A 23,539-nucleotide genomic window follows, 5' to 3' on the forward strand; every position below is an offset into this window, starting at 1 on the left:
TCACTCCTCACTTGCTGAACGCAGCTAAAGCCCTAATTCCGTAATATTGGAAGCAATCGGTAACCCCCCCGATACACCAATGGTTGCGATCTGTGGACTGTATATATCACTTGGAGGACATGACCCTGGATTTCAGTGGGCTTGCACCCCTAGCACATAAGATATGGTCATGTTGGTTAGCATTTACCCACTCTAAAACCTATGCTGCATATATGGTTGATGATTCTCCTTGATTATGCTGTCTAGAGTTCTGGGAAACATCTTACTAGCCCCCCACCCCCCCCCTCTATTCTCTCTCCCCAGTCTAACTTTCCCCCTCTTTTCTGCTCTTATCTCTTCACTGTTCATGAGCGCCTCCGCTCATATACCTGGTTGATAAGCTTCATAATTCCTGAAATTTTGAGTCTTATGTTTACCTGCCTGTATGATGTACATGTTGCTCTAGGTTGTCATTAACGTTTACGACTATGTTCATGGATTATGTCTGTTTCCTCTTGGTTATAGAGGTATGTCTTTGTTTGTGATTTTCTTTATGTTTCAATAAAAACATATTAAACAAAAAAAAAAAATCACCCTTTAAAGCAACACGTTTTGCACTACCCCAAAGAGACCCGTAAGTGATCTGGGGAAAAGTGCAGGATGTAAGGTAAGAACCTGTCTGGAGGATAAGACCAAACTCGATCTCGTAGCCTGACTGACTAACTTTCTGGTCCCACGTGTCCTATACCAGGGAGGTCCATGGATCCGGAAACCATCGAAGACATCGCCCCACCCCAGATATGGGTGAGGGCGACCCTTCATGCAGAGGCAGCCTTGTCTGAAGGTCTGAAAGAGCCCGGTCGTGGCTTGCCAGACCAGGTCCTCCTGGAACCTTCAGTGGAGGCCTCGACTTTTGATCCCTTGTCTTGAGACCCTGAGGGATGAAAAAACCTCTTCTGAGCCAGGGCTCCTTGGCCTTGGTAGCCTGCTGAAAAAGACTACCCCCCCCCCCCATCCCCGGTGAGACCCTTAACAATGTCATCCAAGGAAGCACCACAAACAGGCAATCCCCTACAACTGGGAGATCAGATAAAGCCTTCTTAAAAGTCTGGCCAGCAGACCAGTATTTCAGCCAGATAATATGCCGAGGGACCACTGCTGATACAGACAGCCTTGAAATCAAAGGAGCTGCATCTAAGAGGCATCACAGATAAAATGTAGCCCCGGACCAACTGATCTGCCAGCTACGCAAAGACAAGGGAAGCAGTTTCCCATCCAGGTCCCGGGGTAAAAGTTTAGCCCACTCGGTCAGAGCTTGTGACACCAGGGCAATAGTAAATACTGGCTTAAGTGCCGATCCAGCCACAGCAAACATATGGCGGGCCAGAGCCTCTGACCTCCTATCAGCTGGATATTTAAAGGCAGGGAACTCCTCAACCGGAATGAAGGTAGCTTTATTTAACCTGGAAACCGATGAGTCCACTACAGATGTGACCGTCCACCTTTAATGCAGTTAATCCTCATAAGGACACCACAAGCAAAAAGCGCTTAGGAACTACTGCATTTTGGACAACCCCACTGTTTTGTGACAATGTTGTCAAAGTAAGGAGAAAAGGGATCACCCTCGCCGCTTTTGAGTGCCGAAAGGGACAGGCGCCCCTGATGCAGCATCAGCCGAAACCTCCATTTTTAAAGTGTCACGCACTAACACAAACTTTGTATCCACCAGCGCATTTGCATGCGCGGCTAGAGGATCAGCCGAATCATCTGCATTAACTGTACTCAGGGTGCGTGGACGCAGACCTAGTCGCTATACACTAAAGCTCACCTGGAAATCATAACAGTCAGGAAAGACCGCCAATTGCGATCCAGCAAAGGGGAAGCCAAGAGCCCACGAATGGACAACCTACTGGACCCTGCAAAAAAAAAAAAACAAACACACACAAGGTGGTCACCCTCCATAATAGGAAATGGCCCCCTTAAAAGGGGGCCACCCGCCGTGATCCGGACACGCAGGTAGGGTACCCTGATGGCCCCACAACGCTAAAAGGGGCAAGTGCCTCACACAATAATGGCGGCAGGGCTGTCCGACTAGTAGGCCGCAAAGACGTGGCCTAATGTTTTGGACGGATCCGGCTTTGTGAGGCACAAACCTGCAGATCCTAAACTATCGGCTTCCCCAGACCAACACCCGCCGCAGGAAGCCCAGGGGACATCCCTGCCCTAGTCACTAACCCCTAGGGAAGCAGGGAACCCTGCTTAACCCCCTGTTGCGTACCAGGAAAACCAGGTCAGCAGCAGCAACCAGCCCCCCTTAAGAGCATGTGGCAACAGCTAGCTCATAAACTCACCCAGGGAGCGGGGAGGTTAGGGCGAAAAACCCACAGTGACCACCAAAATATTGAAGGGGCTGGGGGGGGGGGAGATGAAGGGAACCTGGGGGTCGCACCATCCCAGGGAAGGGCCAACATCCACCCCAAAACCCTCCAAGAGTAGGGGGGGGGCAGGTACTTAACATACCAGGAATAGGGTGGGCACTGCTCTTGACAGACCACTGCTCCATTGTAATGTGGGTGCTGTCGGCAAGGAGAAACGCTGTGACTCAGGCCGAGGCCAGGTCGTATGCGTCCTTGCGAGACGTTTAACTCACAGACCAACCCCCGTCCAGTGGAGCCATGTTGCTTAGCTGCGGTCTGCATGCGTTTGCTGGCCAGACTTGAGGGACACTCTGGATCTAGATTATCCAGTCCGTCGCCCAGTCATTGATTGAATGTAGCTTCTCACAGGAAGAAATAAAGATAGGAAAAAATTCCATTTAAAAGGAAAATATTGTCAGGACCAGAGATCCCAGCAAGGAACTCGGTCCTTACTCCTGACCAGGCATAAAAAAAACTGAGTGTCTATAGCTGAGTGTGGGTGAGAGTGGGCGTAGTCAAGCTTTATACTACCTAGTGTCTTACTCCTTGGGAAGGGGGGGGGGGGTAGAATGACCCAATGGTTAAGAAGAATCAAGGACCTGTGTCCGTCAATGAACGAAAGCGAAAACCCAATTTTTTTTTTGAGTAAAGAATCAGAATAATGGTTTGTTTTTTTTTACCTGATGCTTTCAAGGATAGAGAAGAGATCTGGGGTCTTAGGTTTATATTTCTTGTGACAGCAATAAAAGTGATTAAAACATTTTTTGTAAAGGGAAAGTGTAAAAAAAATGTAATCAAATAAATAACTTTTTTTTGTGGCGAACACATACGTAGGTCGTGGTCACAACAGTAAATGGTATTCGCACCACACGTGAAGGATATCTGCAAACGTTATATCAAGAGCAATAACTCTAGCGCTAGACCTCCTCTGAAACTCTAAACTGGCAACTTGTAAAAAATGTTAAACCATCGCCTATGGAGATTTTTTCAGTACTGTAATTTGTAATTTACAAAAAAACATGGGTTATATATTGAGTTTTCTTTTTTTTTTTTAATTTATGAAAGTGTATTTTTTCCCCAAAAAATTGTGTTTAACAAATCACTGGACAAATACCGTATGAGATTTTAAAAAACGGAATTTTTGTAAAATCTTACCGTAAAATTCCTTTCTCCGAGTCCTCCGACAGTCGCCGCCCCTTCCCAAGTCTTCACCAATGGGTATTGACCTTTTCTCCGCACATCGAGTTTAGCGCAATCAATGTGCATAGTCCCAATAAATATATAAACAACCCAGTTCTATAATTCTACGGTTCTATAATCCAGTGACTTTAGTGACCACCACCTGTGGCTGGAATGCTTGCTCACCTTCTTGGAGCCCAGAACTAAGCCAAAGATTGATGAATATCTGCGGAGGAGTTTATTTGGGTCCAGGTACATCCAGAGGAAGCCTATCCCAGGGAGATCCAGAGGGATATAGTTACAGGCAATTGAGGCTCTGCAGTGGTGCCATTGCTTGGAGGTAAGCAAGCGTTCCAGCCACAGGTGGTGGTCACTGAAGTCACTAGATTATAGAACACGACTGATTATTGCATGGCAGTGGATTTTGTAAATATTTATCTGGACTATGCACATCGATTGCGCTACACTTGATGTGATATTTTTACTTGGGTGCTCAGTACAAGCGCATACTGAGCAGCCAAATCAAGCTCCAGTGTTAGCTCCATTAACCACTTAAGGACCAGGCCTATTCTCTCCTACATGTAAAAATCTGTATTTTTATGCTAGAAATTTACTAAGAACCTCCAAACAATAAACATTTTTTTTTTTTTTTTTAAGCAGAGGCCCCAGAGAATAAAATGGTGGTTGCGATTTTTATTGTTTTTTTCTCTTACGTCCTCCGACAGTCGCCGCCCCTTCCCAAGTCTTCACCAATGGGTATTGACCTTTTCTCCGCAGGAGTAGCTAGGCAACAAGATTTGTTAACAAAAGCTTTTAGCATAGACACACCCCTAGGGGCTGTCCCCTTAGTCAATACCTCCCTGCACCAGCATTCCCAACTCAGTTTGGTAGCATAGCAGTAAGAGTACACAAAAACCCCAAAAGAGGGGCGGGGGGCGGCGACTGTCGGAGGACTCAGAGAAAGGAATTTTACGGTAAGATTTTACAAAAATTCAGTTTTCTCTTACGTCCTCCGACAGTCGCCGCCCCTTCCCAAGTCTTCACCAATGGGACGTCCCAAAGCAGTGTAGACCTGAGGGGTGGGAGACGCAGCCGCAGAAAAGCAACGCAGTACCCACATCAGAGAAAAGAACCTTACACACAGTAAGAGAACCAACTGGGCAACAGGAAAATCGTGCTCAACAGGAGCAACAACCCAGGAAAAAACAAGCAACCCAGGGGTAAAACACCCCAACAGCCAAAGACCCAAAAACAGGGGTCCCTAAGGCACTGCCGCACTGAGAACTTTACGGCCAAAGGAGGCATCAGCCGATGCCTGAACATCCACCTTATAGAACTTTGAGAAGGTGTGAACGGACGACCAAGTCGCCGCCTTACACACCTGGGCCACAGAAGCCTGATGCCTATAAGCCCAAGACGTACTCAAAGACCTGGTAGAGCGCGCTTTCACAGGGAAGGGAGGGAGCTTCCCCTTCAAGGCATAGGCCTGCACAATGTTTTGTCTAATCCATTTGGCGATAGTCGCAGCCGACGCCGCCATGCCCTTCCGAGGTCCCTCAGGAAGGACAAAGAGGGAATCCGCCTTGCGAAAAGGCTTAGTGGACGACAGGTAAACCCTGATCACCCGGACAACATCCAAGGAATGTAAAGCAACCTCCTTAGGATGCTTTGGCTTCGAGCAGAGCGAAGGCAAGACAATTTCCGCATTAAGGTGAAAATCCCAGATCACTTTCGGCAGAAAGGACGGGATAGGTCGCAGGACCACCTTATCCTTGTGGATCACCAAGTAGGGAGAGCTGCAGGACAAAGCCGCCAGCTCCGACACCCTGCGAGCCGAAGTGATCGCCACCAAAAATGCCACCTTTTTGGACAACAGAGGCAACGAGATCTCCCTGATCTTTTCAAAGGGAGCATGTTGCAACGCGGACAGAACCAGGTTCAAGTCCCACGGAGGCAAAGGCTCCCTCCGCGGAGGGGCCAAATGGCGCACCCCTTGAACAAAGGTGCGAATCAACGAGTTTGACGCCACAGGGCGCTAAAAAAGGACGGCCAGTGCAGAAATCTGGCCTTTAATCGTGGCCAACGCCAAACGCTGGTCCACTCCAGTTTGGAGAAAAGCCAACACTCTGGACACAGAGTACGAGCGAGGGGAAAACCCCCTGGACTCATACCAGGCAAAGTACGCTTTCCAAGTACGGTAGTAAATCTTTCCCGACTAGGCTTTTCTAGCCTTGATCAAAGTGGGAATGACCTCAGGGGAGAGACCTCTGTCCTTCAGGACCTGGCTTTCAACAGCCAGGCCGTTAAAGCCAGCGACTGTAAAGCAGGATGGAATATCGGCCCTTGAGACAGAAGGTCTTCTCGAAGCGGCAGACGCCACGGAGCATCGATTGCCAGATTTACGAGGTCTGCGTACCAAGACCGGCGAGGCCAGTCCGGTGCCACCAGAATCACCGTGTGCGGTTCCGAGGCTAACCTGCGAAGGAACCTGGACAGCAGCTGAATCGGTGGAAAGGCATACATCAGACGATACTGATGCCAGGGCGCCACTAACGCGTCTGAGGCGTCTGCCTGAGGATCGCGCGTCCTTGCCACGAACCTTTCCACCTTGTTGTTTAGACGAGACGCGAACAGGTCCACATCTGGGGAACCCCACTTCGCGCACAACATCTGGAAGACATCCGGGTGAAGGGACCATTCTCCCTGGTCCAGGGTCTGGCGACTCAGATAATCCGCCTGCCCGTTCTCCACCCCCGGAATGTGAACTTCCGTTATCGCCGGGACGTGCGTCTCGGCCCAAGACAGAATGTCGGCTACTTCCCGAGCCGCTCGGGCACTCCTGGTGCCCCCCTGGTGGTTGATGTAGGCCACCGCTGTGGCATTGTCCGTCTGAACCCGAACCGGACGGCCCTGAAGCCGTTCCGACCATTGCAGAAGGCAAAGCTTTATCGCTCGCAATTCCAGAATGTTGATCGGAAGGGAGGACTCCTCCTCCGACCATGTCCCCTGGGCGGACAGATTGCCCAGGACACCACCCCAGCCCGTCAGGCTGGCATCCGTGGTGACCACCGTCCACAGCAAAGGACGAAAAGACTTGCCACCCGACACCTCCGGGGACTGGAGCCACCACAGAAGACCCTGTCTGGTGCGGTATCTCAACGAGATCCGCAGATCCAAGGACTGCGGACGCCCGTCCCACTTCGCCAGAATCTCCGCCTGGAGACCCCGCGTGTGGAACTGGGCAAAGGGGATCGCCTCGAAGGCTGAGACCATCAACCCCAGACATCTCATGCATGTCCGGAGGGACGAGCTGTGGTTGGCCCTGAGGGCCCCGACCTCGTCCTGAAGCGTCCGGAGTTTGTCCTCCGGAAGGAAAACTTTCGCCTGTACAGAGTCCAGAATCATCCCCAGATAGGGAAGGTGAACCGAAGGACACAGAGTTGAGTTCGGAAAGTTTATGGTCCAACCGAACTCTTGCAGAGTCTGCACCGTGGTGGACAGGTCGGCCATCAGGCTCTGGTTGGCAGTTGACCGTATGAGGAGATCGTCCAGATACCCCAAGACCGCAATACCCTGTGCCCGCAACAGGGTCAGGACCGGCGCCAGCACCTTGGTAAACACCCACGGAGCCGAAGCAAGACCGAAAGGTAACGCCACAAATTGGTAGTGTTCCTCCGCAATGGCGAATCGAAGGTACCGTTGATGATCCTCGAAGATGGGGATGTGTAGGTACGCATCCTTCAGATCGATGGAGGCCATGAACTCCCCCGGACACAGGGCAGCCACCACCGAGCGCAGGGATTCCATGCGGAACTTGCGCACCTGCACAAAGCGGTTCAGAGCTTTCAAATCCAGAATCGGACGCACCTTGCCCTCCTTTCTGGGCACAGTGAACAGATTGGAATAAAACCCCCGAAACCTGTCCCGATGAGGCACCGGGACCACCACTCCTTGGGTCCGCAGGTCCCGCACCGCCAGGTGCAGATCCTGCAAACGCTCCGGAAACAGCAGAAGATTTGAGGGGAAAAATCTGCCCGCCGGCCGAGAGAGAAATTCGATCTTGTAACCAGATCGAACGATTTCCTGAACCCATCTGTCCTGAATGCGGATCAGCCAAGGTTGGAGGAAACCGCGCAGACGTCCCCCCACCCCAGAAACGGGTGAGGGCGTCCCTTCAGGCGGAACTAGCGTGGGTAGTGGAACCAGACTGACCGGATTTTTGCTTACCCGCCCATGGCTTCTTCTGGGAGCCTTGGCCCTTGAAGGGCTTGCCCTTGGATTGTGACCGAAAGGCACGAAAGGACCCCTGGGAGGGCCTAAACGAGGGGTTCCGTTTGCCACGGAAAGACTTGTGCTTGGGATTCTGGGGTAAGAGAGTACTCTTGCCCCCAGTAACACCCTTAATCAGAGTATCCAAAGCCTCGCCGAAGAGGCGAGACTCCACGTAGGGAAAATCCGCCAACGTCTTGCGAGAAGATTTGTCCACAGACCAATTCTTCAGCCATATCAGGCGACGGTTGAGCACCGCCACGCCAGACAGGCGTGCAGCCAAAGGAGCCAAATTCAAGTCCGCATCACACAAGTACATGACGCCTTGATGGATTTGATCCACCATGGCCAATGTGGTGGGAGGAGCCGAAGCAGCCATCAGGGTGCGCCTGAGCACCTTCGTCCAATCGGCAACCGCCTGGGCCGCCATAACCGAAGCAAAAATAGGTGGATGGCGCGAATGGATAAAGCAGTTTAAATTTATTCGGCATTGTAAAGGGCTTCTTTAAATTGCGCCACTGCTCATTAACCGTATGATGAAATTCAGCAGGGCAGGGAAAAACCTGCGCAGATTTTCGGGTCCTTTGCGTCCCAAAGGAGGACACCCTAGTAGGAGGAGCTGGCTCATCCTCCAAGTACAAAGTATCCTTAATGGAAGCGATCAGCTCATCCATGAGTGCAAGCTCTTCAGGCGAGCCAGGGGAGAAGTATCAACCCCTTCCACCTCCGCCTCCCCCTCAGACCCCACGAGGTCCAGAGATGAGAGAGACCCTGAGAAGGGCACGCCAGCCCCAGCAGCCATATCGCCCTCAGAATCAGAGGAAATGGATAACCTGGCCCTTTTTGCGGATCGTTCACCCATCAGCATCTGCACCTGAGACACTAAGGGTGCCACTACAGTGGCCAGATCGGCCCCCTCGGGGGGTGCAGCAGCCCCCTGGGCCCCCACCAGGGCGGGGGGAAACTTGCTATCCTGAGAATCCATGCCCACAGTATTAAAATCAAAAAGGGGTACTGTCCCTTTAACACCCGGCGAGCGCAGCCCACCGCACACTACTGCATGCACCGATCCCACAGGGATAGAGAACACTGAGCAAGGAATGACAGGACAAGAAGGAAAAAACCTGGAGAGAGCACAAACAGGCTGCTGCCACCGATCGCTGTCCCAGAGAAAGAGGAAGTGATGCAATAACCGGCTGACTATTATAGCCTATGAAGGCTCCGCAAAAATGGCCGCTCAGGCTGAGGGATCGAGGCTACAAGAAAATGGCGCCGACATGTGCTCGAGCGAGCGCGGCCCGCCAAAATGGCGGCAATCGGCGCCAAAACACAGCGCTGTACAGGACAGGGCCATCCATAGCATCTTCTTGCAAAAAGAAAAGGCGGTCCGCATAGCGGTCGCCGCTCAGGCATGTCTGTCTATTCAGCCCCACAGAACTCACAGCAGAGCGGGAGGTCCCCCCCCCCCCCTGCAGCCCAAAAGGCATGCATCCATACAGGGATCTGACAGGGAGCCCGCACAGCACACAGACATGAGGGTACACACAGCCACAGACTGAACACCCATACAGATGGTCCCCACACAGAAGGTGCTTACCGTACCGGATGGCGTGGGGAGCCTTCTCAAGCGACAAACCGCTATCAGGATGACAGGGAGTGCCGCAGCCAGGACGCAGTGGACCGCAGCACAAGACCGCAGAATGGCGTCCAGTGAGGTAGCCACCTCACAGGCAGCATCCCTGCAGCGAACAGGGATGGGTCGTTCATAGCGCCAGGGCGAACCGTAGCTGAATGCTCGATGGCAGGCTGGGGATCCATCTGGCTCTCAGCCCTGGGATCCAGGGCGGCCAGTCCGAGATCCAGCTCCGCATGATCATCTTCATCCGAAGATCCCTAAACTAAAGCTGACAAAATAACAGCTAGTAAAGCAAAGAAAAAATACTTGAAATAAAATCAAAAAAGGGTAGAAGGCTGAGACTGAAGCCCCAGCACAGGAAAGCCTGCTACTCCTAAGCTAGGCAAGATCAAACTGAGTTGGGAATGCTGGTGCAGGGAGGTATTGACTAAGGGGACAGCCCCTAGGGGTGTGTCTATGCTAAAAGCTTTTGTTATTAACAAATCTTGTTGCCTAGCTACTCCTGCGGAGCAAAGGTCAATACCCATTGATGAAGACTTGGGAAGGGGCGGCGACTGTCGGAGGACGTAAGAGAAAAAAACAATAAAAATCGCAACCACCATTTTATTCTCTGGGGCCTCTGCTTAAAAAAAAAAAAAAAATGTTTATTGTTTGGAGGTTCTTAGTAAATTTCTAGCATAAAAATACAGATTTTTACATGTAGGAGAGAATAGGCCTGGTCCTTAAGTGGTTAATGGAGCTAACACTGGAGCTTGATTTGGCTGCTCAGTATGCGCTTGTACTGAGCACCCAAGTAAAAATATCACATCAAGTGTAGCGCAATCGATGTGCATAGTCCAGATAAATATTTACAAAATCCACTGCCATGCAATAATCAGTCGTGTTCTATAATCTAGTGACTTCAGTGACCACCACCTGTGGCTGGAACGCTTGCTTACCTCCAAGCAATGGCACCACTGCAGAGCCTCAATTGCCTGTAACTATATCCCTCTGGATCTCCCTGGACCCAAATAAACTCCTCCGCAGATATTCATCAATCTTTGGCTTAGTTCTGGACTCCAAGAAGGTGAGCAAGCATTCCAGCCACAGGTGGTGGTCACTAAAGTCACTGGATTATAGAACCGTAGAATTATAGAACTGGGTTGTTTATATATTTATTGGGACTATGCACATTGATTGCGCTAAACTCGATGTGATATTTTTATTATACATTTAAAGTTACAGGTGGACACCTTTTGATAAGTGCTGGCAGCAATCACTAATATCTACATAAGTTTGCATGTATATATTGTTTTGCTCTGAGTTTTTGATATTTTCGAGCAGTTGTGATTAGGTGTGTGTACTGAGTTGATCATGCAGTTAGTTGGTATTAACTTGTAATAATTTTGAACACTGATTTCCTACACCAAGTTTTATTTATTTTTGTGTTGATTATACACATTGGGCATATTGAGCATCCATGTGCTTCCATGTGCGAAGGTAACCTGAAGGAATAACATTTTTTTATTTATTTTTTTCTCTCATTGGAACAGGCACCTCATTTACTCGCTGAAACGATGCGCTACTGCCGTGCATTAGGAGAGCCCGACACTCCCCTTTCCTGATGAGCACCCGTTCAGTGCTCATCACACTACAAGGTCTCTCCCCTCCCTGCTTGTCCCTGGGTGCAGTGCTGGAGAAAGGCAGGGAAGTGAGTAGGATATAAACAGTGCAATGTTAAAAACATTAAAAGTTTATGTCATAAAGCTCCTTTCGTTTTTAAAAGCCAACATAAAAGCAGAGCACATACATTTACATATAATCAAAAAAGTGATACAAACTGTGGAGTTTTACTCACCAGAGGGATCCAAAGCCAAGAAGATGCAATGCCTAGCTCTGCTGGATTCTTCGATGTAAAATATACTTCTGCCATTTGATAACCGTTTTCTGGCCAGTTGGCCTTTAAAAAAACAGCAGAATTTTGGAAAGAAATTAATTTTGTGGAAGGGTTTTTTTTTTTTTCGTTTTAAAATGTTCATACAAACTGCCAACCCTGTCCTTGACTATAGTGCTAGGGGAATATAGTGCATGAGAGCAGGGCTGAGCACTGGGTTCTGCTTTACCACACAAGTGCAATACAGAGATGAAGCAAAGACCTCTTAAAACCTAAACTTAAAGAGGAACCTAACTCATACAGTAACTTGATAAAAAAAAAAAAACATATAAAGTTTCTTAGTAAGAAACATACATAGCAAGGAAGGTACATTACATTTTAGACTCACTTTATCAGTTAGTTCTAGAGAACGTGCTCTATGTTCCAGCCATTTTGCAATAATTTTCTACAGGGGAAATAATCAACAAGTTAGTAGAATTTCATAGCAGTTTTCAAAAGATTTAAAGAATTTATAAACAAAAAAACTAAATCTTATCTACATTTACTCTGTCACTGTGGGAATTCCCCTCCTAACCTTTTCCCAGTGAGATTCCACCTTCAACATACAGTTGAGGTCTTTCTCCTGTATCCCTCATCCAGCACACAAAATTTCTAGAAATAATTTGATTTGATTACCCATCAATAAACAGACTGCAACTAATGTGCATTACCTTTCAATGATCAGCTTCGATACAATGCCTGTAAAACCCCCAGTCACCAACCCCAAGCTTATTACCTCAGTGACCTGTCTGTGAATTTTCCACTCCATGATTTGCTTTAAAAAAAACATGTGCATTAACCCTACATATGTTAGACATACCCCAGTGTGTATGTGCACATTACCTCGCTTTGACCTTTCCCAAGCACGATAAATAACCCCTTGAGTTAATTTCCCTGTTTAAGTGCATTTACACCTATGGGCCAAAGGCCTTTAAAGTCCATTCAACAGCTCACGTTCATTACTTCCTAAGTGTTCAGTTCCCAGCACGTGTATTAATCCCTCAACACGTAGTACCCAACGTATGATTCTTTTCTCTTTGTCTTCTTTATATGTGCATTAATCCCTCAGTCACCAGTACCCAAAGCAGGTCTATTAACCCCTCAGCAGCCAATCAGCACGTGTGTTAAAACTCAGCAGCCAATCCTTAGCACATGTTCAATAATTTAACTCAGCAACCACTGTACAGTGCATGTAGTTCTATACTAAGGCTGGCAAAAGAAGGATCAAAATTCATCAGGTTCAACAGGGACTGGCCGAATTTCGATCCATCTATGGGGCAGGCTGTTTGTACTGAAGTCAATCTATCAATCAACGATCGATCAAACTGTTGTGTTTTTCTTATATATAGCTTATATATGCCTATAGCCACCAGCAGTGATCATTGTATTCTGACAGTGAGGAAACCTCCCACTGTCGGAATACAAAAGCGCAGCAGGAGGGATCTCCACCCCCCCATCCCCCCCCCCCCCCCAACACTGACTGTGGATGAAGGAAAGAAAATTGTATACACTATGGATCGCTTAAATATCTTATTTCCTCTGCCCCTGGTTCAAAAATGGAAAACTGTATACTCTCCTTCCATAAATTTCCTTTCCTGGCGCATCATGGAAGCACACACTGGGTTGTGACTCCGTCCCTCACAACCTGATTGGACTGGTTAGCTATAAGATCTAAAGAGGGACCCCTGACAGCATTCTCCGTAACTATCCTCTAAAAGGAAAAAAATGGGAGGGTGATTTCTGTGCTGCCATGAAGATGTGCCAGGAAAGGAAAATTACAGAAGGTGAATATACAGTTTTCCGTTTTCCTGTCGCATCCTGGCAGCACACACTGGGAAATAATTCGCTTTACGGGTGGGTGCTTGCAATATATTTATTTCTATTCACAAAAAATTGTAGGGTTAGCTTGAATTACAGCTCTTCCAAATTTGCCCATAGTCAACTGTGCAGGATCTACTCTGTAATGTCTCATGAAAGTGGACCAAGATGACCAGGTTGCTGCCTTGCATATTGTCTCTGGCGATACCCTACAGTACGCTGCTCATGAGGTAGAGACTGCTCTGGTAGGATGAGCCTTCAGCCCTTCTGGTATTGGGAGATGTTGTGTTAAGTACGCTTTCTTGATAGCTTAAATTATGCAAGATGCTATAGTGCATGACGATGCCGCCTGGCCTTTTTTTGATACCGTAATGAATAGTAAAGAGATTCTCCATCTGAATGGATCCATAGCCGCTATGTACGAGGTGATGGTCGTTTTAATGTCCAGAAGGTGTGGGTCCCCTCGAGTAGTAAGGAGCTCTGGTAGACTAATTTCTGGATTGAACTGGAATGCAGATTACTTTGGGTATAAATTTTTCCGAAGGCCTTAGTACCACTCTGTCTGGATAAATGATCAGATGCGGTTCTTTAACCATGAGAGCTTGCAACTCGGACACTCTCTTGGCCAAAGTTATGGCGACTAGGAATGTTACTTTTAGTGTTAAGTCCCACAAGGATATGAACTCTGTAGGAAAAAAAAAAGGGTGATTTTGACAGGGATTCTATAACTATCGAGAGGTCCCAAGTAGGAAAAATTGGCTTTCTTGGTGGTTTAATCTTTAAGCATGCCTTTATAAACTGGACGACGACAGGGTCCAAGGCCCACTTGGTTCCCGTCATAGCAGATAATGCAAAAACTTGGACCTTGATGGTGCTAGAGGCTAGGCCTTTGACTAGGCCTGTCTAAAGAAATTCCAGGACTTGTGACACTGTAGGTGTCAATGGATCCCATGACTGCTGCTGTGTGAACTTAATGAATTTGTCCCAAATTCTATTGTAGGTGTCATTAGTTGACCTCATCCTTGCTTTCTGTAACTTAGTTACTACTTTGAGGGAACATTCATGGTTTAGAAACCTATCCCTTTCAACTTCCAAGCCATCAGGTGTAGGCTTTCCGGCGCCGGGTGTAGAACTTGTCCCTGCGAGAGCAGATCCGGGGTTAGCGGAAGGGGCAATGGTTCTTCAACTCTGTGCTGAAGGATGGTTGTAAACCATGGTCTCCGCAGCCAATAAGGTATTAAGGCAATTACCGTTAACGTTGACCTCCTGAGCCTGGCTAGGAATCTTGCCATTAGTGGGATTGGTGGAAAAATATATATATCCTAGATGGAAGTTCCAGTGTTCATGCAGACAGTCTATCCCTATTGCCGATGGGTATGTCACCCTTGAGAGAAACTTTGCGCATTTGGCATTCATTGGGGTTGCTGCCAGATCAATATCGGGTGTACCCCACTTCTGTGTCAGACGAGCAAAGGCTTGACTGCTCAGTGACCATTCGTTATTCAAGATAAATCTCCGGCTGAGGTCGTCGGCTAGTTGGTTCTGTGCCGCTGGAATATATACTGCCTTCAGATCTGACAAATATACTTGTGCCCAATCTAGGATGGGGCGTACTTCCCTCATCAGTGTGCAACTCCTGGTGCCACCCTGCCTTTGTATGTAGGTTACCGCCACCTGGTTGTCCAAGCGCAATAGTACACGTCTTCCCTGAAGTGCTGAGCTGAACGCAAAAAGGGCTTGAAAGGCAGCCCTGAGCTCCAACACATTGGAGACTATACCCTTCGGGCAGAAATGCCAGCGGCCCTGGACCGCCTGGTCTCGATAATGGGCTCCCCATCCCTGCTAACTGGCATCTGACTTAACTATTTCTGGTCGGAGAGGTACTATGTGCCGATGACGTTTGAGGTTGCAAATCCAGGTCCACCACCAAATTCACCGTTTCACCACCCTGCTGATAATTATGGGTTGTAGCATTTCTGTGCCATTCCATTGTGTTAGGAAAGAATTTTGAAATGTCCTTGTGTGCCATTGAGCCCATAGGACCATGGTGAAGGTGGCTGACCTGAAACCTAGAAAGCTCAGACACGCCCTTGCCGGTAGAGAAGTGGACGCTAACAACTTTTTAATTTTGCATGTTAGGAGATCTAGCTTCTCTTGAGGGAGTTCCACTACTGCTCCTAGGAAGATCATTCTCTGAGTTAGTTTGAGGTTTCTCTTCCCCCAGTTTATTAACCAACCAAACTGTAAGAGCATGTGAATTACAATTTCTCGATGTAAGAGGAGTGTCTGGCGGTTGTGGGCGAGGAACAAAATGCCGCTGAGATAATGATGTATCCTCAGTCCCTTCTCCCTCAGATGGGCTATCAATAATAACAGAATTTTTGAAAAGGTTCTGGGTGTAGTTATATATCCCAAACGGTAGGCTTCAGAATTGGAAATGTTTTATCGCGAAACGAAGATATTTTTGAAATGCAGGATGGATGGGGATGTGCAAATAGGTGTCGTACAAATCCACTGACAGCATCCAATTTCCTATGTTTATCAACAGCAGGATCTACTGGAGACTTTCCATCTTGAAGGATTCTAGAATTATTCTCTTGTTGAGTTTTTTTAGATCTAGAACAGGTCGTAAATCTCCCGTTTTTTTTTGTTTTGTTTTTTTTTTTGTAAAAAAGAACGGAGAATAAAATCCTTTCCCTCTTTGATCGGGAGGGACCTCTACTATCGCTTGCTTGAAAAGTAGTTCCTGGAAGTATTTGATCATTGTTTCCCTTTTTTGTAGAAGAGTCGGAACTCTGGTAGTTTGCAAGTGATCCCTGGGTATCCGATATTCGAACGTCCATCTGTGACCCATTTGGATAGTGGATAACATCCACTGGTCTCTCATGTGTGCCGCCCAAACCTGCGTAAATAGCTTTAGTCTGGCACCAACTATCGCAGGCTGGGCGGGCGCACCTTCAAAAGGATTTCTATTGGCCCCATGTACCGGAAGATTTTGGCTTCTGTAACCTCAAAAAGGAAGTCTGAGGGTTCCTCCAGTTGCGTTTAAATTCTTTTCCTGGTCTGTACAATCTTGTCTCCCTATATTTTTTTCTGGGAGATTGCGCCTACAGGGCTGTTTCGGTCTTTTGTCAGAGGGAATGACGCCCGACTTACCACCGGTAACCTTCGAGATGATGAATCAAGTTTTGATCCGAACACAGATTTGTGCCATCATAAGGCATTCTGCACCATTTTGCCTTTGAAGCTGCATCTGCGTCCCACGGTTTTAGCCATAAAGCTCTTCTCGCCATGACCGAGGATAAAATTGATCTTGATGAAGATCTTATAATATTCACTGAAGCTTCTGCCATGAAATCTCCTGCTAGGGTAAGTTCTTGAAGAGCGGTGACTATCTTCCCTTGCTCTGTTCCTGCTAAAAGTAGCTTCTCAACATTGGTTGTCCAAACGGGTATTGCTTTTCCTACTGCTGCCAGAGTAATCGCTGGTCTGCAGGAGCCACCAGCCGAGGAGTAAGCATTTTTTGAGTTCAAGGTCGATTCTGCAATCAAGCATATCCTTAAATATTACTGCATCCTCAATTGGCAAGATTATGTGCCTAGCTAGGTACATCAAGGACGCGTCTACTACTGGTGCCCAAAATAACTGGATTTTTGTAAGAACTTATCGTAAAATCCTTTTCTCTGAAGTCCATTGACAGACACAGCTCTTCTGCTTCTTCACTACTGGGTTATGCGCCATTTACAGTAGTAGACTAGGCAGTAAAAGGTTTTCACTCTACACGCCTATAGGGGCTGTCCCTCACAACATAACCCCAGACACACTGTGCACTCATATCAGTTTTGTAGCAAACAGTGAAAAGAAGACACAACCATACCCAAAATAGAGGGGCGGTGCTGCGTCTGTCAATGGACTTCAGAGAAAACGGAATTTTTGTAAAATCTTACCTGTAAAATTCCTTTCTCTGAGTCCTCCGACAGTCGCCGCCCCTTCATATTCATCACAATAGGATTATTGACCTTTGCTCCGTAGGAGTGGCTAGACAACAGAATATGTTAATATCAAAGCTTTTAGCATACCCCACCCCCAGGGGGTGGTCCCCTCAGTCAATACCCTCCTGCTTCCTGCATTCCTACCTCAGTTTCAGTAGCATAGCAGTAGAGTAAATAAACAAACCCCAAAAGAGGGGCAGGGGCGGCGACTGTCGGAGGACTCAGAGAAAGGAATTTTACAGGTAAGATTTTACAAAAATTCAGTTTTCTCTTACGTCCTCCGACAGTCGCTGCCCCTTCATATTCGTCACAATAGGGACGTCCCAAAGCAGTGTAGACATGAGGGGTGGGAAAAAAAGCAGCCGCGCCTAAGGCAACGCAATACCCACATCAGAGAAAGGAACCTTACCAAAGGAAGGAAACCAACTGGGCAACATGAAAAAAACTTGCTCAACAGGAGCAACAACCCAGGAAAGAACAAGCAACCTAGGAGTAAAAATACCCCAACAGCCAAGGACCCAAACAAGGGACCCTAAGGCACTGCCGCACTAAGAACTTTACGGCCAAAGGAAGCATCTGCCGATGCCTGAACATCCACCTTGTAGAATTTTGAGAAGGTGTGAACGGACGACCAAGTCGCCGCCTTACACACCTGGGCCACAGAAGCCCGATGATGACAGGCCCAAGACGTACTCGGAGATCTTGTAGAGTGCGCCTTCACAGGCATGGGGGGAACTTTCCCCTTCAAAGCATAGGTCTGTTCAATGACCTGCCTGATCCATTTGGCGATGGTAGAGGCCGACGCCGCCATGCCCTTCCGAGGCCCCTCTGGAAGAACAAAGAGAATCTGTCTTGCGAAAGGATTCAGTCGATGACAGGTAAACCTTGACCGCCCGAACAACATCCAAGGAATGCAAGGCCACTTCCTTTGGATTTGGCTTTCCTTTTTGGCTTTGCGCAAAGCGAAGGCAAGACAATGTCCTCATTGAGGTGAAATTCCGAAATCCTTTTCGGAAGGAAAGACGGGTTAGGACGCAAGACCACCTTATCCAAATGAACCATCAAATACGGAGATCTGCAGGACAAGGCAGCCAGCTCTGACACCCTACAAGCCGAGGTGATTGCCACCAAAAAGGCGACCTCCTTGGACAACATAGACAACGAGATCTCCCTGATTTTTTCAAAGGGAGCATGTTGCAACACGGACAGAACAAGATTCAAGTCCCATGGAGGCAAAGGCTCCCTCCTAGGAGGGACCAGATGCCGCACCCCTTGAACAAAGGTGCCCACTAAAGAATTAGACGCCACAGGGCGCTGAAAGAACGGCCAGAGCAGAAATCTGACCCTTAATTGTGGCCAACGCCAAACGCTGGTCCACGCCCGTTTGAAGAAAAGCCAACACCCTTGACACCGAGTATGAACGAGGGGAATACCCCCTGGACTCACACCAGGCAAAATAGGCCTTCCAAGTACGGTAGTAAACCTTCTCCGAAGAGGACTTTCTAGCCTTAATCAAAGTGTGAATGACCTAAGGGGAGAGACCCCTATCCTTCAGGATCTGGGTCTCAACAGCCAGGCCGTCAAAGCCAGCGACTGTAAAGCAGGATGAAATATCGGCCCTTGAGACAGGAGATCGTCTTGAAGAAGCAGACGCCACGGAGCGTCGCCCGCCAGATTCACGAGGTCTGCGTACCAAGACCGGCGAGGCCAGTCTGGTGCCACCAGAATCACCGTTTTCAGTTCCAAGGCCAGCCTCCGAAAGAACCTGGACAGCAGCTGAATTGGTGGAAAGGCATACATCAGACGATACTGATGCCAGGGAGCCACCAACGCGTCTGAGGCGTCTGCCCGAGGATCGCGCGTTCTTGCCACGAACCTTTCCACCTTGTTGTTCAGACGAGACGCGAACAGGTCCACATCTGGGGACCCCCACTTCTCGCACAACATCAGAAAGACATCCGGGTGAAGGGACCATTCTCCCTGGTCCAGGGTCTGGCGGCTCAGATAATCCGCCTGCCTGTTTTCCACCCACGGAATGTGAACAGCAGACATCGCCGGGACGTGCGTCTCGGCCCAAGACAGAATGTCGGCCACCTCCCGAGCCGCTCGGGCACTCCTGGTGCACCCTTGGTGGTTGATGTAGGCCACCGCTGTGGCATTGTCCGTCTGCACCCGAACCGGACGGCCCTGCAGCCTGTCCGACCAACGCAGAAGGCAGAGATTCATTGCTCGCAATTCCAGAATGTTGATCGGAAGGGAGGACTCCTCCTCCGACCAAGTTCCCTGGGCAGACAGAACGCCCAGAACACCACCCCAGCCCGACAAGCTGGCATCCGTGGTGAGCACCGTCCACGAGCAAGGACGAAAAGACTTGCCCTCCGACACCGCCGGGGACCGGAGCCACCACAGAAGGTCCCTTCTGGTGCGATGACTCAACGAAATCTGGAGATCCAGAGATTGCGGTCGTCCGTCCCACCTGGCCAGAATCTCCCTTTGGAGACCCCGCGTGTGAAACTGGGCAAAGGGTATCGCCTCGAAAGCCGAGACCATCAGCCCCAGACACCTCATGCACGTCCGGAGGGACGAGCACTGAACGGGACCCGACTTCTTCCTGAAGCTTCCGGAGCTTGTCTTCCGGCAGGAAGACCTTCGCCTGAACAGAGTCCAGGATCATTCCCAGGTAAGGAAGACGAACCGACGGACACAGCGTCGACTTTGGAAAATTGATCGTCCAACCGAACTCTTGCACAGTCTGCATCGTGACGGACAGGTCGTTCACCAGGCCCTGATAGGTCGCAGACCAAACCAGAATGTCGTCCAGATACCTCAGGATCGAGATGTCCTGCGCTCTCAACAAGGCCAGGACCGGCGCAAGCACCTTGGTGAAAACCCACGGAGCCGAGGCGAGACCAAAGGGCAACGCCACGAATTGGTAGTGATCCTCCGCAATGGCAAATAGAAGATACTGCTGGTGACCCTCGAAAATGGGGATGTGAAGGTACGCATCCTTCAAGTCGATGGAGGCCATGAATTCCCCCGGAATCAGGGCAGCCACCACCGAGCGCAGGGATTCCATGCGGAACTTGCGAACCCGCACAAAGCGGTTCAGAGCTTTCAAGTCCAGAATCGGACGTACCTTGCCCTCCTTTCTGGGCACAGTGAACAGATTTGAATAGAATCCCCGAAATCTGTCCCGATGAGGCACCGGAATCACCACTCCCTGAGCCTTCAGGTCCCGCACCGCCAGGTGCAGATCCCGCAAGCGCTCCGGAGACAGCTGAAGATTTGAGGGAAAAAATCTGCCCGCCGGCCGAGAGAGAAACTCGATCTTGTATCCAGATCGAACCATTTCCTGAACCCACCTGTCCCGAACGCGGGCCAGCCAGGGTTGAAGAAAACCGAGCAAACGTCCCCCCACCCCAAAACTGGGTGAGGGCGCCCCTTCAGGCTGCATTGTTATGGGGAGTGGACCCAGACTGGCCGGACTTCTGCTTACCTGCCCACGGCTTTTTCTGGGAGCCATGTCCCTTGAAGGGCTTACCCTTATAGTGCGACCGAAAGGCACGAGAGGACCCCTGAGAGGGTCTAAACGAAGCATTCTTCCTACCGCGAACAAACTTAGACTTGTGAGTCTGGGGCAAAAGAGTACTCTTCCCCCCAGAAAAACCCTTGATCAGAGCATCCAAGGATTCGCCAAAAAGGCGAGAACCCGCGTAAGGCAAATTAGCCAAATTCTTGCGAGAAGATTGGTCAACAGACCAACATTTCAGCCAGATCAGGCGACGGTTCAACACCGCCACACTCTGCAGACGCGCAGCCAAAGGGACCATATCTAGGTCCGCATCACACAAATACATGACACCCTGATGAATCTGATCCACCATAGCCAATGTCGACGGCGAAGCAGAGTCAGCCACCAGAGTGCGCCTGAGCACCTGCGTCCAATCGGCAATAGCCTGGGCTGCCATAATGGAAGCAAAAATAGGCTTCAGCATAGAGCCCGCAACCGTATAAGAGTGACGGGCCAGAGACTCCAATCTCCTGTCCGTAGGGTCCCGGAACACCGGGGTATCCTCAGCAGGAATCGCAGTGGATTTATTCAAAATCGCCACCGCGTGATCCACCTGAGGCGGCACACACCAACGCTCATCAGTAGCTGGTGTAAAGGGATAACGCAGCTTGAACCTACTCGGCACAGCAAAAGGCTTCTTTATGTTGCGCCATTGCTCCTCAACAGCGCGCTGAAATTCCGTAGAGCAAGGAAAAACCTGCGACGTTCTGCGTTTTCTCTGCATCCCATAAGAGGACATCAAAGCAGGAGGACATGGTTCATCCTCCAAATGCAGTGTTTGTTTGATAGAAGCAACCAACTCATCCATGAGTGCAAGCTCTTCAGATGAGCCAGGGGGAAAATTATCAACCCCTTCCACCTCAGCCTCCCCTTCAGACCCCGCAAGGTCTAGAGAAGAACGAGACCCTGAGAAGGGCACACCAGCCATAGCATCCCCATCGCCCTCTGAATCAGAGGAAATGGACACCCTGGGCCTTTTTGTGGATCGATCAGCCACCAGCATCTGCACCTGAGCAGCAAGGTTAGCCACAATAGTAGCCAGATCAGCCCCCTCGGGGGAAGCAGCAGCAGCCCCCTGGCCCCCTACCAAGGAGGGAGGAAACATGCTTTCCTGAGAATCCATGCCCCAGTAACTTTAGGAAAAAAAAGTACTGCCCCTTTAAGGCCGCGGTGATCGTAGCCCACCGCACTCACAAAACACACTGACCCACCGGGCTAGTAATACAAAGGCAAGGAATACAGGAATGGAAGGTAAAACCTGGAGAGGTCACACAGGCTGCTGCTTCATCGATCGCTGTCCTCAGAGCAAAAGGAAATGATGCGAGACTGACCGCCCCCATAAAGCCTATGTAAGGCTACACAGACATGGCCGCCGGCCGAGGCTATAGAGGCAGAAACACTGACATGTGGCCCGTGCGATCGCCGCCAAAATGGCGGCGTTTGGCGCCAAAACGGCGCTCTCACCACACAGGATCGGTCACCACAAAATTGTCACAAAAAAATGGCGGACCGCAGCAGCGGTCGCCGCACAGTATGCCCACAACATGTCTCACAATCATGTCCTTCACAGCACACAGCATGTCACACAGCCTGTTACACAGAGCAGAGCAGGAGAGCCCCCCCCCCCCCCTGCAGCCCACAGAGAGCAGCTATACTGACAGGGAGCTCAGCATTATGCACAGACATGCAGAGTCCCACAGTCCCAGACTGACACCCAAGACAGACAGGTCCCCACACAGAAATACACTTACCATCCAGATGGCGTGGGGAGCCTGCACAAGCGATCAAACCGCTGCACTAAGGACAGGGAGAGTCGCAGCCAGGATGCAGTGGAATTGCGGTGCGAAACCGCATGGCGTCCAGTGAGGTAGCCACCTCACCGCAGCATCCCTGCAGCGAACAGGGATGGGTCGTTCATATTTGCCAGGGAAACCTAGCTGAACGCTCGATGGCAGGCTGGGAAGCCACTGGCCCTGAAGCCCGGATAACCAGGGAGGCCAGCCCGAGACCCAGCACCGCACGATCATCTTCATCAGAAGATCTGACTAGAGCTGAAAATAAACAGCTAAGTAAAGAAAGAGAAAAAAACTCCAAATAAAATCAAAAAGAGAGAAGAAGCTGAGGCTGAAAAGCCCCAGCACAAGAAACGTCTAACCTACTCCTGAGCTAGACAAATGAAACTGGGGTAGGAATGCAGGAAGCAGGAGGGTATTGACTGAGGGGACCACCCCCTGGGGGTGGGGTATGCTAAAAGCTTTGATATTAACATATTCTGTTGTCTAGCCACTCCTACGGAGCAAAGGTCAATAACCCTATTGTGACGAATATGAAGGGGCGGCGACTGTCGGAGGACGTAAGAGAAAATAATTTTACTGTAAGTTCTTACAAAAATCCAGTTTTCTCTCTCGTCCATTGGCAGACGCAGCTCTTATGCTTCTTCACTATTGGAATGTTCCAAAGCACTATAGGCATGAGGGGTGGGAAGAATGCAACCAAAACTATTACTTATTTCCAAGGCTAAAAACTTAGCCAACTGGGTAACAAAAAGCTCAAACCGTACCAACAGGAGCTTACTCCCAAAACAAAAATCCAATCCCGTAGAGAGAAAAAAACCAAGTCTCTTTTAAACAGCAGCCTGCAAAATCTTGCGACCAAAGGAGGCATCCGAGGATGCCAATAAATCTACTTTGTAGAACTTTGTAAAAGTATGTATGGACGACCAAGTCGCCGCTTTACACACTTGGGAGTAACAGATGCCTGATGGCA

The 23,539-nt window shown here is 49.3% G+C and overlaps 1 protein-coding gene across 1 annotated transcript in view; it reads right to left on the reverse strand.

Annotated features, from left to right (window-relative positions):
- KNTC1 (kinetochore associated 1) overlaps nucleotides 1-23,539 on the reverse strand; it is a 792,142-nt gene that overhangs the window by 437,313 nt on the left and 331,290 nt on the right. The window contains exons 23-24 of the mRNA XM_082256649.1: nucleotides 11,742-11,798; nucleotides 11,318-11,419 (exon numbers count right to left, since the gene is read on the reverse strand). Coding sequence (XP_082112775.1) covers nucleotides 11,318-11,419; nucleotides 11,742-11,798 — 159 coding nt within the window. The remainder of the gene's footprint in view (nucleotides 1-11,317; nucleotides 11,420-11,741; nucleotides 11,799-23,539) is intronic.

This window comes from Pelophylax lessonae, assembly GCF_965119305.1.
Source record: "Pelophylax lessonae genome assembly, chromosome: 1".
NCBI lineage: Eukaryota > Metazoa > Chordata > Amphibia > Anura > Ranidae > Pelophylax > Pelophylax lessonae.